The sequence below is a fragment of the Dermacentor albipictus genome, chromosome 4 (genome assembly GCF_038994185.2).
Source record: "Dermacentor albipictus isolate Rhodes 1998 colony chromosome 4, USDA_Dalb.pri_finalv2, whole genome shotgun sequence".
Classification (NCBI taxonomy): Eukaryota; Metazoa; Arthropoda; class Arachnida; order Ixodida; family Ixodidae; genus Dermacentor; species Dermacentor albipictus.
In genome coordinates this window covers 142686255-142701994 of record NC_091824.1, presented here as the reverse complement: position 1 = coordinate 142701994, position 15740 = coordinate 142686255, and the positions used below count along the sequence as shown (strand labels likewise).

The 15740-nt window shown below is 42.0% G+C and overlaps 1 protein-coding gene across 6 annotated transcripts in view; it reads left to right on the top strand.

Moving 5' to 3' along the window:
- cic (Putative transcription factor capicua) overlaps positions 1-15740 on the top strand; it is a 116277-nt gene extending 100537 nt beyond the window's left edge. For all 6 annotated transcript variants that reach the window (XM_065448479.2, XM_065448481.2, XM_065448484.1 and 3 more), the window contains exons 20-21: positions 5000-5146; positions 7170-15740. In XM_065448479.2, the coding sequence (XP_065304551.1) occupies positions 5000-5146; positions 7170-7393 (371 nt within the window). In that variant the 3' untranslated portion in view covers positions 7394-15740. The remainder of the gene's footprint in view (positions 1-4999; positions 5147-7169) is intronic.

Here is a 15740-nt window from a genome sequence, read left to right as displayed (position 1 = left end):
CGCTGCCATTGCCGCGAATGCATGGCGGTGAGTGCCATCTGGTGGTGCTGCAAGGAACCTAGTGGCGCATGCAGTGCGCATGCTGCGCTGTGATTGGTTGATCTATTTGGCAAAAGAACAGCCAGGCCGCAGCTCCCATGGTCACGAAACCCGGCGAGGTTCGCAAAGAAAAGCTTTGCTTTAAGAAAAACAACTGTGCACAAACTCTAGATCGCCTTAAACACTGTTTTCACTCATTTCTTAACATCCATCACAATCTTTGCTAGGACACATTATTAACTTAGTTAATACTTGAACATAGAAACACTTACGACTAGTATGAACTTCAACACCAACATAGAAGGAGCACCGTTCCTGCAGTGCCCTTTGTTATTTTTTATTTCTTGGCTACATTTAGCTAGCACAGACAATGTGTAACTTGCCAATGTGTAACTTAATACTGATCTGCAAAGTCAAAGAACAAGTTTTCTTAATCTGCCCGTATTTCACCCGATTGAGCTTTATCAAGCTTCTCCAAACACACATTTTCTGCTAAAAAAATTGGCAATTTGTGCTCCAAGCATGCTCCAAAATTTCAAATTTGCTCCTCCCAGCGCTGCTCCAAAACGCTCTTGGCTGCTTCCATGCCTGCATTATGAAATACCTTAGAAAAATATATTTGCATAAATTTGTAAGGAAACCATGAATATAATGTAGAAATGGGTATCTTTAATGACCGGTAGAATACATAACAAAAGTGTAGTACTTCCAAGGAGCAGGGAGTACAATATTGCTCTATAGGTCACTCATGCTTTCCTGCGGTTGTACTTCAAGTTCCTGCATTCACTGTTGTTCCAGCACTATGCTGTAAGCTCAGAAAATTTCAGCACTAGTTCTGCGTTACTGCTTCACGCGTGAGTACATGCAATATACATACAGCATTTCAACTGGAAGTCGAGTAAGGTACAAGCTTAGTGAGTTATTGGCATCCATATCTGAAGTAGTGACCAATGCAACAGTTATCGAAGTAGTTATCTGTGAAAAACAATAGGCACAGTAACATATAGTTAAAAGAGCATTGCGGGCAATACCCTCCCATGTGCACAATAAATGGAGGCTCTCTCTAGCCTCCTGTGTCCACAATATGGGAGGAGAAGGAGCACTGTGTAGAGGTAAAGGGTAATCTTTGCTAGCCAGTAACTGTACACATACTGTATTCCCAGGAATCTAACGTGCACCTTTTTTTTTCAGAGAAGATAGGCCCAAACATTGCCTGTGTTTTACAGTTGGATACGAAACCAAAACCACAGTCACTGTGTTGGCAACAGCTTAGCGTCAGTGCCGTCAGATGCAGTGTCATTTCCATCACAGAATGGCGGCAGAGCACATTTTCATGAAGGTTGCTGCAGGGTTTGTTTTGTGCTTGACAATCAGTCGCTTTTGGAGATACAGTTAAACCTTGATATAACGAATTTCAATATAACGGAATTCTCAATGTAACAAAGTATTTAACTTTTCATAACATCAGGGTGTCTACCAACCGGGAAAACCGGGAATTCTCAGGGATTTTCAATAGTCTGGAAAAACTCGGGGAATTTGCGCTTCTATCAGGGAAAATTGGCTGTAATTTTATTGAAAAGGAAAGAAAGTTGCAATAAACCTGGCTTGAGTAGGAGGAGTTGCCAGTGTTTAGTCAACAACCGACTTTCCGGACGGCCCGATAATTCGGACGGCTTCGCGGCACCACCATGTTCCCCATAGAGCCTATGTATAATAACGTCTGAAATTTCGGGTGCAAGAGCCCTTTGCCATCCGATTTTCCAGACTTTTTTCCGTCATGGCAGGTTCGAAACGGCATTAATAAAACCACCACCACCACCGCAATTTTGATTACCTCATCACTTCTCGAACCGGCACTCTTTCACGTAGATCCGCTGGCAGCCGTAGCCACCACCGCAGCAACGCTAGGCCTAGCTGCTTCTGCGTTCGCTATTTAGTTTCTTGCGGTTCTGTGCCGTGTTTTTCATTGAAAGAATTTGCCGCTGTCAGCAATGGCACGGGCTCCGCCTTTGTGGTCCTCCGCGATTGGCTTCGAAGCTCGTAAAGCACGACGCGTTGCATAATGCTGGTTGCCAAAAGTCAGCTTCGCCTTACTACAACAATATTACGTGGTAAGTGAAACGTGTGCAAATTATGGCAGGGAAGATCAACAAGCGTGGGAAGGGGCAATTGTCACGGGACACAGTGTGTATTCCTTAATTAAACACGCATGCACCCGCTGCCTCCTGTCACAGGATGAGCACCGATGTGCCTAAGAAATGTACTGGCAGGACTTCAGAGCTTTTCCTGATGTGCTGCGCCAGTAAAAGACATGCAGTGGCATACCAACTATTTCTAGAGTGTGTGTGGGGCTCCAGAAAGCTCTATAGAGCTCTACACAGCTCTACAGCAGCACCGAATGCAGCCATTTTGCGAAGCAACATAATGTTGCACGCAATGTTTATATAAACATTGGTTGCGCATACCGACGGATTACCGATTTCGCTTGAAGACGGAAGTGACACAAGCTATTTCCGCCCGAACTCACACTTCGGTGGCGGAGCAAGTGAAAGCAATCTGGAGGGGAGCGAGTTGATCCGAAACGACCACCAGAAAGCGCAAACCCGCGACAGATCGACCAGTGAAATGCGGATTCGTTGCCACGGAGCAAGAAATCCTGCTCCGAACCGACCAGTGAAAAACGGCGTAAGAACGAGAAGAAAGGTGGTTAACTGAGGGGCTCGATTTTTATTAATCATATCATGAGAAGCCAAAAAACGAAGACACCAAGGACAACATAGGGGAAATTACTTGAACTTACTAATTGAATTAAAGAAATGATAACAAAGTGTTTGTTATCTCGATATCTCGACATATCAAAGTGTGTTTGTATGCGATTTCAATATAACAAAACTTCACTTCTGCCGCAAAGGAGTGCCAAGACAATAAATGGAAACTTCCCGGACGCAGATGGTCAACTGATCGAATCACAAGTAGCTGCTTGTAAACTCGCCTCTCAAATCATGCACAGGGGGACAAGAACAATCGCCAAAGTGAAGCTGCATCATGTTCCATATGAAGTCCAAGTGCATTAAGATCCTGTTGTGCCCTGCGCACTTTGTGTGAGGGTGAAACAAGAAAGATGGTGGCTTCACGAGTGCTGCCTTCCTGCGTGAGCAAAGGGAAAGAAGATGAGGGGAGCGAGCTCGCGTCAATTGCCGCGATCAAGTGTGCACAAGGGGAGGGCAGTTGGCGCACTTTACAATTTCTGGAACGCATCTCGGCCGTGGCTGCGCATGGCTGTAAACATGGCTGAGCATATACGCAGCCGCACACCCTGCTTTAGAGGTAATCAGCCGCGTGTGCAAAAAATGGGTATGTTGAGACAGCGTGGCATCATGCAAGCTGTCTTCACGTGCGTTTAGTATTGGAGGTTGCATATCTTGAGTTTTGGTGACTCATTGGAGCGAGATGCAGACAGAGCATTCGCTCCCCGCTGCCAGCACTTTTCATGATAGCGTTGTCCCATTGTGGGCGACGCTATCAGTTGCGATGGCAGAGTGCACATGAAAGCGTGGCTGGCTTTGCTTAATTTGTACCGCCTAGGTGAAGATATCATCCACGTGGCATGAAACCATGTCATTCGTCACCGACTCCCAATTTCATCAAAATGAATTGTTTTCTCATTCAAATTTGCTTTTCTTGATTGCCCAATAATTCGAAAAATTCTGCAGCCCCTTTTTATGTAAGAAAAATCGATCTGTGACTGTACTTTTTGCATAAAAGGTCGAATTTCAATACAACGAAATTTCAATATAACGAAGCAAATTGCTGATTTTACCTACTTCGTTATATTGAGGTTTAACTGTACTACCACTTTCATGAGATTTCGCGCCAGATGCACCGACGTAACAGCTGCTAGCATTTCTGCCACACTGCCAAGCTGCGCGCACTGCCAGAAATGCTCTTGGCTGCATACTTAGACAAGTCTGATGCAGAGGCATGTAATATCTCATGCAAGGGAATTGTAGTAGTACCTACAATAGTGATTGTTCTCGTAGATACAGCACCCACGTGCTTGGCTTCAGTGGCCAATGGAGCACAAATGGCGATGGCGACGCTTCGCTTTCATTGTAAAGCGCATTAAAAAAGGGGGGGTGGGGAGGGCGGTTTCCCTAGTGTGAAGGTAAATTCTGCACATCTTGCTTTTTCTTTGTGCAAATTTTTCTAATGCTATATTTTTCTTTTGTAAATCGGGTGCATGTCAGATTCAAGTGCGCTTATTTTCTTTATTTAAACTGCGCATTAGATTCAGAGGTGCATTAGAGTCGTGTCAATATACATACAAGAAATTATAGTATATAATAAAGTGGTTTAAAAATGTTTTGCACTGATATCGGCACGTAGCGATCTCGCACTTATACAATACATCACATATAACAAAGGTAATTTTTTGTCGCACGTGACTTCGCTGTAGCAAAGTTCAACTGTGCTTGTTGAAGGGTATTGTGAAGTGATGCCTTTTAATGCCAAATTGTTAAATACATTGCGTAGCTTTATTACTGATGGGGTACTTCGTTGGTGCTAGTGATAAGGAGCAACTTGCACCTGCGCATCTTGATAGGATAGGTGACTTCAGAGAGCTGATGTTGGCCTAACCAAAATAAGGATTTCTTACTGTGTGGCAGGATTAAAACTAATGGTTCTCTCAGACTGTAATTGGGTCACTTTCGCTTGGAGTGACATAAACTTCAAGTTCTTGATTTTATGAAGAAAAAGAAAATATTTCCACTGAATGGCATATCTTTTAACTTTGTTTTGCTAAGTTCTTGTCAAGCTTGTACATATGGCAAGTTACATAACTGCAGTCTTGTTCATTTTGCTCTAATAATAGTAGTCGGTACTTCACATGCCAAATGGAATGGCATGCGGCTGACATTTTTTGGCAGCCACTTATTAATTCGCAATGACTATCATGCAGATGCGTCGGATGGTGATGTAGGCTCTCCACGAACACCTAAGACACCAGCAGAAGGTGAGAAGAGTCATTCATCACTACGGCGTACACTGGAGCAACGGCGCCAGCTTGTCATGCAGCTTTTCACCGAGGAAGGCTGGTTCCCTTCAGGTAAATATCTTTACCCTCATGTTGTTTTTCGTGTTTTTACGAGGTACCCTGAAGACTAGGCATTATCATCTACTAAAGGGCAGTACGGCATATGGATGCCACGACAGCGTCAATCCTTCTTGTGTACTTCCCTGTGCACAAATGGTGCACTGCACCACATGTAAAGCTGTCCTATTTGACCAATTTGGGTCAGCTGGCCGCTCAAGCAACGAGCGTTCTGTTTTTGATATTCACTTGGCCGGACTCGCCTTGAAAGCATAGCTGTCATGCAAAGTTGCAGGGGGCTGGCGGTCACTGCGCCATTATCAAGAGATCACTGTTCATCGATGTTTTATTTAGGTCATCAATTAATGCTGATAATGGTTCAAGGTGATGTTCTACCTTCCAAACTTTGTATTTTTTCGGCTGGACCATCTTGGAAAACAGAACTTTATGGTACTCGGAGTGCTTTGCCTTGTGTGGTTTATGTGCAGCTGTAACAGCGAGACCTTTTCAAATTGACAGCATGCTGCAGTCATTTCTGCTTCAAGCCAACTAGAACGCTTTGCTTTCGTATGCAGAATCCACTTCTGTCCCGCTGGTTGTAAAATATATTTTAGGCTCTCGAAGATAAAATGGCAGTGACTGCGCTCGCAGTTCCAGAATGGTAGGTGATCGGAATCGGGTGCCGTTCATGCTGCATTTTGTTCTTTATTTTAATGTTCTTAAGGAAAATTTGCAGCTAGGTGTGAGAAAATGCTGGAAACAAAAATGAAGATTCTAAAAACACAGTTCTTGGAACAAGGCGATGCCAAATAGTCGCTTTCGACTCCAGCTTATGTGTCAATATTTTTTGCACGTATTGAAGGGAAAGTCCACATATAACAAACTACTGACTTGCCACTTTTCATGAAACTAATGAAGTTCAATATAAATGAGTTTACTGATTTATTTTAGTGGAAACAGATTTCTTGTTTTAATTAGATTTAACTGATGCGAGGATCCTCTACTCATTCTTTCAGCATAGTGGACACTAGGTAGGCAAGTAGCAGTCGTACCCTGTTTGCTACTGAACTAAAATAAAGTAATTAACTTTTTAATTACTTGTTTTAGGACACTTGTTGTAATGGCAGAATCGCAGTAGGGTGTTGCAGAAGGCTATACAGTCAGCGTCTGTGGACTCCGTAGGGCCACGAGAACGTCTGAAAAATCGGGCAGTCCGAAAAAAATTAATGCATGCCTCTTACTGCCCCGAAGGGCTCAAATTGGGACAAGCACGTCCAAAATAGCTCTAAGGGCCTGCCAGTACACTTATTAAGCGTATCTGTGCTAGGAGACGGCGGGTGCACGCATGTATAATTAAGGAAAACATAATGTGCCCCAGGACAATTGTCTCTTCCCCCGCTTGGTATGCTTCACCGCAAGACTTAGTGTATGCTTCACCACGTAACACTGTTGTACTGAGGGGAAGCTGACTCTCGGAAACCGGCATTATGCAACATGTCGTGCTTTCTGAGCTTGAAAGCAATTGGCGAGGATTACAAAGGCGGAGTCGGCGCCATTGTAATGGAGGCGGAGTCGTAAGGTGTAAGGCCATTGTAAGGCGGAGTCGGCACATTGTTGCAAAGAAAAAGATGGGACCGAACAGCAAGCTTTGTAGGCAACGTCGCAAGTAGCAAGGCTTGGTGTGGCCGCTGTGCTAGCTACAGCCGCCGGCGGATCCGAAAAACAGGTGCCTGGAAAATCGGTCGTTGTCTGTCATTTTTTAGCAGACAGGCAAGTGTAACTAGACTGTAACGGTTGGTTGTTGCAAAATATATGGTTATTTTCAACGATTTCAAATTACTGAAGAGTTCCTTCTTGAAAATGAGAAGTTCGTGGAAAACGTTCTATTCATATTCAAAATTTTGAATATTCGCCTTTCGTTAGTCACGACACATGCACACACTACCAAGCTGACGCATATGTGGTGTGCTCAGTTTCAGCCACTTGATAACTAAACGATAACCTGTTCATAATATGCTATGCTGTTTTGTTGTTACAGCGCAAGCTACGGCTGCCTTTCAGCAGCGGCATCGGGACGTGTTCAGTAATAAAAACACACTGCAGCTCAAGATACGTGAGGTGCGTCAAAAGCTGATGGCTCAAAACAACCAGGCCAACATTGCCACTACGCCGAGTGCTCATGACACTACCATTGAAGCACCTCCAGCCAAGTCGGAACCACCAAACGCCCCAGAACCCCAGACCCCACGGACAGGGACATGAAGGGCTCAGGGGACGCACACTAAGTTTGAAGAGGCTGCTGGGTGATGGTGCGGGATAAGAGAGGTGTCAGGCAGTCTGATGCAATGGGGCTCAATTTTATTTTTTCTGTTTTTATTGCCCTCGCGGCATGCACTCTGCAAACCAAAAGCAGCTGTGGAGTTGCATGCTGACGATGCAAGGTTCTTATTTTTACTGGTTTTTAATTGAGTTCCAAGAGGTGTTGCCACTGCGAGCGAGTTGTGTAGAGGCAGGTTTTTATGAATCCCTGCTACAGCCCCAGCGCAACTTTTATTGTTTGTCTCTGATGTTGTTTGAGGGCTTGTTTAGCACCCTGCATTAAATTCTCAGATCCGCAGCGAAGTGGCAAGATTGTCATGCACCTCGTGCAGGCTATCAATGCGGTCTGTGTTTTAGAATGAGCTTTTTGGCTTGTGGTGTCAAGGCTCTCTGCAGGTGGACATTGTTGTTAAATAGTGTACATGGGGTCATTGCAGTATATTGACCTTCCATGAATGCCTGTGTTGGCATGTGTCTTGTGTTCGGTTGCACGCATATAGTTGTGTTGCACCTGTGATGTGTACAAGACTGCATTCTTTGGTGGTTCTCAAGGTTTGTGTCACACTAATCTGAAGGATCTGAACAGCCCTGTTGCATAGCACGCAGTTTAGCCCTCCAGTTGTTTAATACATAGGCAGGTTCAACTACACTGTGTTCATGTAATGTGCGCACATGATGGCTTTCATTGTTTGTTTCCCCTTTTTTTTTGCTTTTTTCATCCTGCATTACCAATTTAAACATGGGGTTTACCTTGAGAACTTGGACTGTGTGTTGTTGCTAGTAATTGGACAATGCAGGGCAGTGCTGTCTCTTGCTGTTGACCATTTAAATATGTAAGTGGCACCTCTTTCGCAGATAAACCATGCAGTCGAAAGCCACTTTTTGTCATTAATTGCTCAATGCTGCATAAGGTATGCATCATTCGGCAACTATTGAGCCTAGTGTATATATGTGGACTAGATGTTAATTCCTTCATTAGCTGCTTCCATCTAGACATGCAATGTGAGTAAATTTAATTATCACTCAGTCAAATGAGGTAATTTAGCATAAACTTTTGAACATGCAAGTTTTGTTTTGTGCTGCACAAAAATCATTGCTTAGGTGATATTATGTTTTGGTGTCACGGGCATGAGCAGCAAGTACAGATAGCATAAGCAAGGTATAGTGCTGTCTTGCGAATATTGGTTCTTTTTCTAAAGAGCTGGACTTTCACCAGAACGACTGTAGGCTATCTGTTGGGGCGAATATACTGCAAGAATTGGTCAGTGCAAAATTGGGTCGGTTGCACTTCTCTTGAAGTTTTATATTTTTGTAATTAGCAGAATGGTTGCTGCTTGAAGAGCCACCTTGGAAAGGATGTGTCATGTCATGGAAAGTTTGTTGTGTTCACTTTATTTGATGATATATTTTCAGTGCTCAGAGTTCTGGGCCTTGTATAAAAGCTGACTTTTGTGAGAACTCGTGAAATGATTGATAAAATGATAATGTCGTGTAATAATTTGTCTTCTTTTTTTTTTCTGCCGTTCTTGATGGAAGATGCATGGAGCTGTTGGTGTATGTTTGGTGTGCCTCCCACAAGGGCGTCGATGTGAGAATGCAGCACATACTTTTTGTGTTCATAACATATGGCACATGCATGTTTTGTTTCTGTGTATTGTATCCGCCGTTGCTTGTTTGTATCATTTTGTTATACTTTTGTGCATAGCATTCATTTTACGTGTGAAATATATACTGCATGACTTTTGTTGTTGCATGCAGGCACTTCGCATAATGTGGCCTGCCTTCTTTTTTTTTTTTCTCCATTGTATCATTTATCTTGCATGCTGTCCTCTGTTGTTATGCTTTTTTGTTGCTTCGTCATTGCTTACTCCTTACAATCTGTCCCAGATTCTTGCTCAAAGCAGACACATTATAGGCAATTTTATTACTATTTTTTTTTACTACTCAGTAGTTAGAGCTGTCACTAAGCGCTGGTTCAGTGACAGCGAGGTCAGTTACAGTAGGCCCTGTTAAATTGAAATGTCATGTCTCAGTGCATTGGCCAAGTTTGAATGATGGCATAGTGCTGAGTCAGCTCCCATAGGTGCCATCTATTTTTCACGCCTGATCTTGAAACTTCTCCCCTGCTGACTACAACCCTGCTGACCAAAAAATTTGAACTTAGTGTTGAGCAAACTTGAACTCTTAAAACACAGCATATGTCACTCGAAACACACACAAGTTGCTGCAGTAGCAGTGACTTCTTTATTATTATTATTGTTGTTGATGTCCTTCCATAATTTTATTTTTAGGCAACTGATGGGAAGCAAAGAAGGAAAAACAGGTGGCAGTTTACAAAAGCTGTTAATAATATCCCATCTCCTGGTGACAGAAGATGCCAATTTTTTAGTCCCTTTTGACTGGCACTTCTTTTGAAGATTTAGTTAATATTGACAGTGGAATGGAAGTCTATGGTTATGCGATTAATTATTATTATTAGTCTATGAATGATGACATGACCACATGCTTGCACACCATGTACAGGGTACTTGATAAGTGCTTCTGAGCACAGCGAAAGCTAATGCCACAGAAGTGCTGCTGCGCAAGGCCACTGCCACAATGCCATTAAAATAAGCAAGCGTACTGTGTGGCATGACATGTCAGGCATTATTAATTGAATACAAAAGCTTCATAATCCTGGTATACTTAAAGCTTCAAATTGACAATATGTAACCGGTTCACTGAAATTTTGCTTACCTAGAAAAATAACTTCGTTCATCTCCAAATTTTTTAAAAGATTTTGCCACTTTGCGCTAAATAGATCAGCACAATGCGTTGGCTGGCTAGTTGGTGCGAATCCATGAATACTTTGTTTAGCGCCAAACGACAGACACAACACAACAGTCCTGTCGTCTTTCTTGTGTCTGTCGTTTTGCGCTAAACGAAGTATTCATGGGGCTAAATAGTTTTCAGTACAGCGATAGTATGAATGAACTCAGTTTGAGCCAAAGCAAAACATGCCATAAGAGGCAAGACAATCAAACTGCAAATTGTTGTGGAGTTCAGTGATTGTAAGCCATTTGGCTAGCAAATAAATGATTGTCTGCCAGAAAAAGCAGGACACATCAAAATCTGAAGGATTGTAAGGTTGTGCACTTCCATTTTGCATCTTGTAGTGCAGAAAGGCCACCCAATACAATATCTAAGTTGTTTAGATTTTATAAAGTACATTGAAGTGAGAATGCTTAGCTCATCACCATGTGCAGGTGTCTTAAGTTTTTAGTGGAAAGTTGGAAAAAGTAAGGCTTCCAGCATTGCACTTGATTAGAGCATGTACTTTGCCTGTTCACTGCTAATCGTCATAGGCTGTGTAGTTAGTGCAGTTCAGAAGTAGATGCACATCTGGCCTTCTACATAAGGCACCCCATTGGACACCCAAGAGGGTGCGTTAAGGCTACTTTGGTTAGTGACATATGGCTTGATTCGTGCTTCTGAGGTTTCCTAGAAAGTTGATCATGGAATAACATATTTTGCACGGCTATTGACGTTGTAATCTCGATATGAAAGAAACTTCTTTTGCATTTTTCTCAAAGCTCTTTCAAATCAACACTTGCTTTTTAGCATTTCACATTGCTTTAGCTCCTCTCGAGAGCATTGAAATTAAGTATATTTTACTGATTGTTTTAAAGGTGCTTTAATATATTGAATTAGTTTTATTTAGACACTGCTTCTTTTAGTACAGCTTCGACCTGGTTTAGCTTGGTTTTGCCTTATTTAGTCCCTGTAGAGTACTGGACACGTGTGGCATGGTTCTGACGTCCAGAAGAAAGCCAACAAGTGCCTCATATTTTTTGTTTTAATCTGCCTTTATAATATTTGCCTCAGTTTTAAACCAGTAATTCTAATTATTCATTACGTTAATAGTTTTACAGGATAATGATTTCTTACCAAGTAAAATGTACTGCAGTTGGGTACGCTTATTCTTGCATTGTTCCTTGCAGTAGGGACAGGGACTCAATTGCTTCCAACCACTGAGTCTCCCCAGAGAATTGAGCCGGAGTGGTAGAACTGCTCTATTGGTCTGTGTAAATGTCTGTATTGCAAAAAAGAAAGAGAGGGCAAGTAGTTTAACCTTGATATTAAAGGCCCGTGGAATTGGTGAATTGCCTTTCTGCGAGTTGCCAAATTTCGTCCTCTTTCAGTAAGAGTGCATAGATTGATGTTCTCATAAGGCTGTGTTGGTGCTGAGCACTTTTTTGTGCCAGAAGACCAATTGTCAGTTCTTCAGATAATATTCTTTACACGCTTCCTTGGAGCCAACACATTTGTCTTAATGTGGCAACATTGTGTTGCAAACTAAGAACCTTCATCACTGTTTTCAAATACTGCAGTTAACCCTGTGCACCCTGCCAAGTTTGCCTACTATCATGCACATGAGGCCGCTTTCATTGTGAAAGCACTTTTAAAAATAAATTAGACAATCTTCATGCATTTTAATTTTATTTGCACAGTATGGTGCACTGCACCATTTATCTAAAGAGTATGGTGTTACCCTGCAGCATACCTTTTATTTTGTATGGCTGGGTAGCCTGCACATGCCTGAGAATGCATTGCTTGGACAGTCAACAGGCAGGGTAAGACCTGCTGTGCTTAGGCTTGGGGTGGTGTCATGTTGATGCACAATTGGTTTATTGACACCGATAAAGGTTCCTGCATAGTTACAAAGTAGTGTGCAATACCTGCAATTTCTTGCTTGTTACTGAAGATAAAATGCTTGCCTCCATTTGAAAGTTTAACTTGTAACAGACTTTTATCTCTGCTGTTTATAAAGTTTTTTTGATACGCATACAGTTTGCAACTATGAAGTCCCATATTCTTGTTTACCGTCTTGCTGTGGAAACCAGTACTGCATGACATCTGCATTGTATGGATTGTCAGCACAAAAAGATATTGAAAAATGTAGTGTATGTGTGAATCCACTGCTGGGAATTGCATTGTACAGTAGTCAAGTAAATTTGCAAGAAATTGCTTGTCACGGTGATGAGAGGCACTGTTCCACCCACACACATACATAGATATGACCGATCAGAAAAGCTGAGCATGTGTACTAAGCCTGCTCACATTGTTGCACATATTTTCTCTCGTTTGCTGACATACATGCTGTCAAGGTGAGCATATATGTCTATCGCTTAGGGATTGCAAAATTGTTGGTAATAAAGATGAGGCTACACCCTGTTTTATACCACACCTGTTGCATTTTCCAGCATTTGCTATTGTGTGAGCATCAACCCTGTGTAACTACACCCTCCCCTTTGCATTAAAAACTGCAGCCGGATTCACAGGTTTTCATTATAAGGACACTATTGCTGACCAGTCCAGTTGCTGCTCTCATTTCACAATCATAAGTGGCTGGAATTCTATCTTACGACAGTTTTTTTTCCCCCTACCAACAGCTGCATGAATGCAGGCCCTGGTATTGTTTTTACAGTGTGCCGCTTGCCTGGACATGCCTTGAGTGCAATTATGAAAGAAATGCTTGTTTTCGTGCCATATAAGAGGTTAGCGCCACTACTGATGGGCATCCAGTTTAATGTTTTCAACACACTGTTCATGCACATAAATGCTGCTATGGTTGTGTCATCCTGTAAAGTGGAGTGCAAGTTTTGTAGTTGCATACTAGCGAGACAAATTTTTCATTGGAAAAACTTGAAGGTGGGCAGCCAGAGAGAAAAATTGGAAATGTTTATAGGAAAGAAGCTACATCCCTAAAAGATAGTGTTTCCGATCACTTGCCTCACCTGCTGGCTACTTCAGGTACAGTGTATGTCACAATTACAGAGATTGGTTAATACTCATACCAACAGTTGTCACATTTCTAGTTAGACAGGCCAGCATTCTCAACAGATGTCTGCCTGCCTGCGATGCTGGATCACTCTACCAAAATGTGTCTGCTTACAGCCCAGCTAACCCCATAGTTTTCCATGTTTTCTGTACAATTTTTACACAAATGTTGAGGATCGCATACAGATGATGCAGAAAGCATGTAAAACTAGTGGTCTGCGTGTGGAAAGTTTCGTTTCAGCAGCGACATTTGTGCAGTAACACCTGCTATGCCGAACATCATTAGTGTCCTGTTAAATGTGACATTCACTGTGCCACTCGGCTTTCCATCATGTGATCACGCAGGAAGGTTGTGTAAGGACTAAACTTGGAGCACTAACTTTTCCAATTTTGTTGTGTATACAGTTGTGGCATTCACGCTATAGTTGGGTGCCGAGGCCTCTGAAAGTTAATTGCGACCTTTGTTTATTTCTCCTAGCTTCTCTTACTTTTGCAACTATCTCTATTGCTGTTGCAGCTACCTTTACATGTATTTTCATCTGCAGTCTTCTGCTACATGTGCAAGAATGCAGTCTGCACTTGAAAGCCTGGAGTTATATAGTGTGCGCTATGTGTATGTTTGTGTGTACCATGCTGTTGTACCTAGCACGAAGACACTTGTGCACACTATTACACTTACCTGTAGCTACCTACCATGGAGAGATGCACCAACTCATATTTTTAAGACAAGGGGGTGTTTTTAAGACATTTTAAACATTTTGCTGTGTATATATCGACAAAACATAATTTTTTTTCATCTAACTAAGCTAGTTGTTGCTAGGAGCCGCTAGGACTCCTTTGCAGAAAGTGGTTGATGGTGAGAAGGAAATACTAGAAAAATTTTGTTTTTTCCCCCATTTTTTTTCTTGGCTGTTTGGACTGTGGAAGTTGTTGGTCGAGAATTTTGCTTCGATTAAGCTTTATAGCAAGAGGCCCACCAAGGCAAATTGTGTGGTTGCTGTGGCCTGCTGTGTACACTGTCGTGTCATCAGTTGTGTAATGCTTGCAGATGTTCTCTTGTTCCTTTTGCTTTCTTAATGAAGCCAGGCTGTTGTTGGAAGCTTGAGCCTGTTTGCAAGTGGATTTCTGCATTAACAGTAATTCATTCCTGCAAAGGCTATATTCATGAAAACATCAAAATTTCACAAGTAAGCAAAAGGCAACTAAAACTGTCGTTCGTGAATTTCCTGAGAGGTATTTCATTGCCCGAATACCAGATGCGAACTCGCATTTGCAGTTGAAAAGTGGTAGTGGATTAAGCAAAAAAAATCTTTAAGAAACAAGTCCTTTCTGATTGACACAGCTGTATAAACCAGTGAACCTATCGTACAGGTTCAGTGGCCAAGCACAAGGTCGTGGGTTCGACTCCCAGCTTGGTTTTATTAAAGGCTGAAAGCAAGAACTTGTGCTTGGTGAGTATTTGGGAAACATTAAAATGCTTTCAAGGTTAATCTGGAGTCGTCCAATGTGGCACCATGGTTCTTGTTTCGGTATGTTAAACCTCCATTACTCAGTCTGCTATATTATAAATCGATTATATTGGTATTCAAGTTGAACCCAAACTCTGCACCCTCTAGTGGTCTTATATTTCTGGAATGTTTGTCAAGTGGTGGTTGGTTTAGATTTTATGCTGGATGTTGAATGTCATGCACCTAAGCAGGGGTCTTGTAAAAACCTTTGCCTTCCTACCACAAGAAACTATAGGCTTGACTGGACGAAAGAAACCCTCTTGCAAGCAGGCTTTGGTATTTCTGATGAAATGAAGAAATAACAGGTAGGATTGGGTGTGCACAATTGAAACCACCAATAAAAAAGACAAAGAAGAGGTCACGTCTTGCAAGTGCCAATTCTGTTCAATACTTGTTCTGTTTTCCCATGGCATCAAACTTGAAGTAACAATCAAGTCGGGAGATGTAAATAGATACAATGGTTAAATGTATGTTTAAGAAACCCTCTCCATCTGAAGGGGCCAATAAGGAAATTGTTTTGCAATCCCATATGAAGAGCATCTTTGCTGGCATTGATATTGCTGTTTGTGCATTTTTTTCACTTGTCATATACTTTTCTTGTTGCTTCATATTGTTCATGTTGTGTATGGTGCAGTTATGTTTAGCAGTGAAAAAAAGTGTGTTGATATGGCAGATCTGTTTTATTCATCTTTCCTGTTTGAGCTCTCAAAATCAGCATTTTGGAATTGTTTATTGCTCTCTCTCTCTCTTTTTTTTTTTTCTGTGATACTTTCTCCAATACAGATCTTAAATGCAAAGAAGGGGTATTACATGTGTGAGTCGTATTGCCTTTCCATTTATTTCGCTACTTGTAATATCATATGTTACAGCTTAATCCATTCAGCTTAAGGAAAGAAACTCATGACAATTGATATGTACAGTGCATGTAAGTATGAATAAATTACCCTTCAGTGCATTGTTAA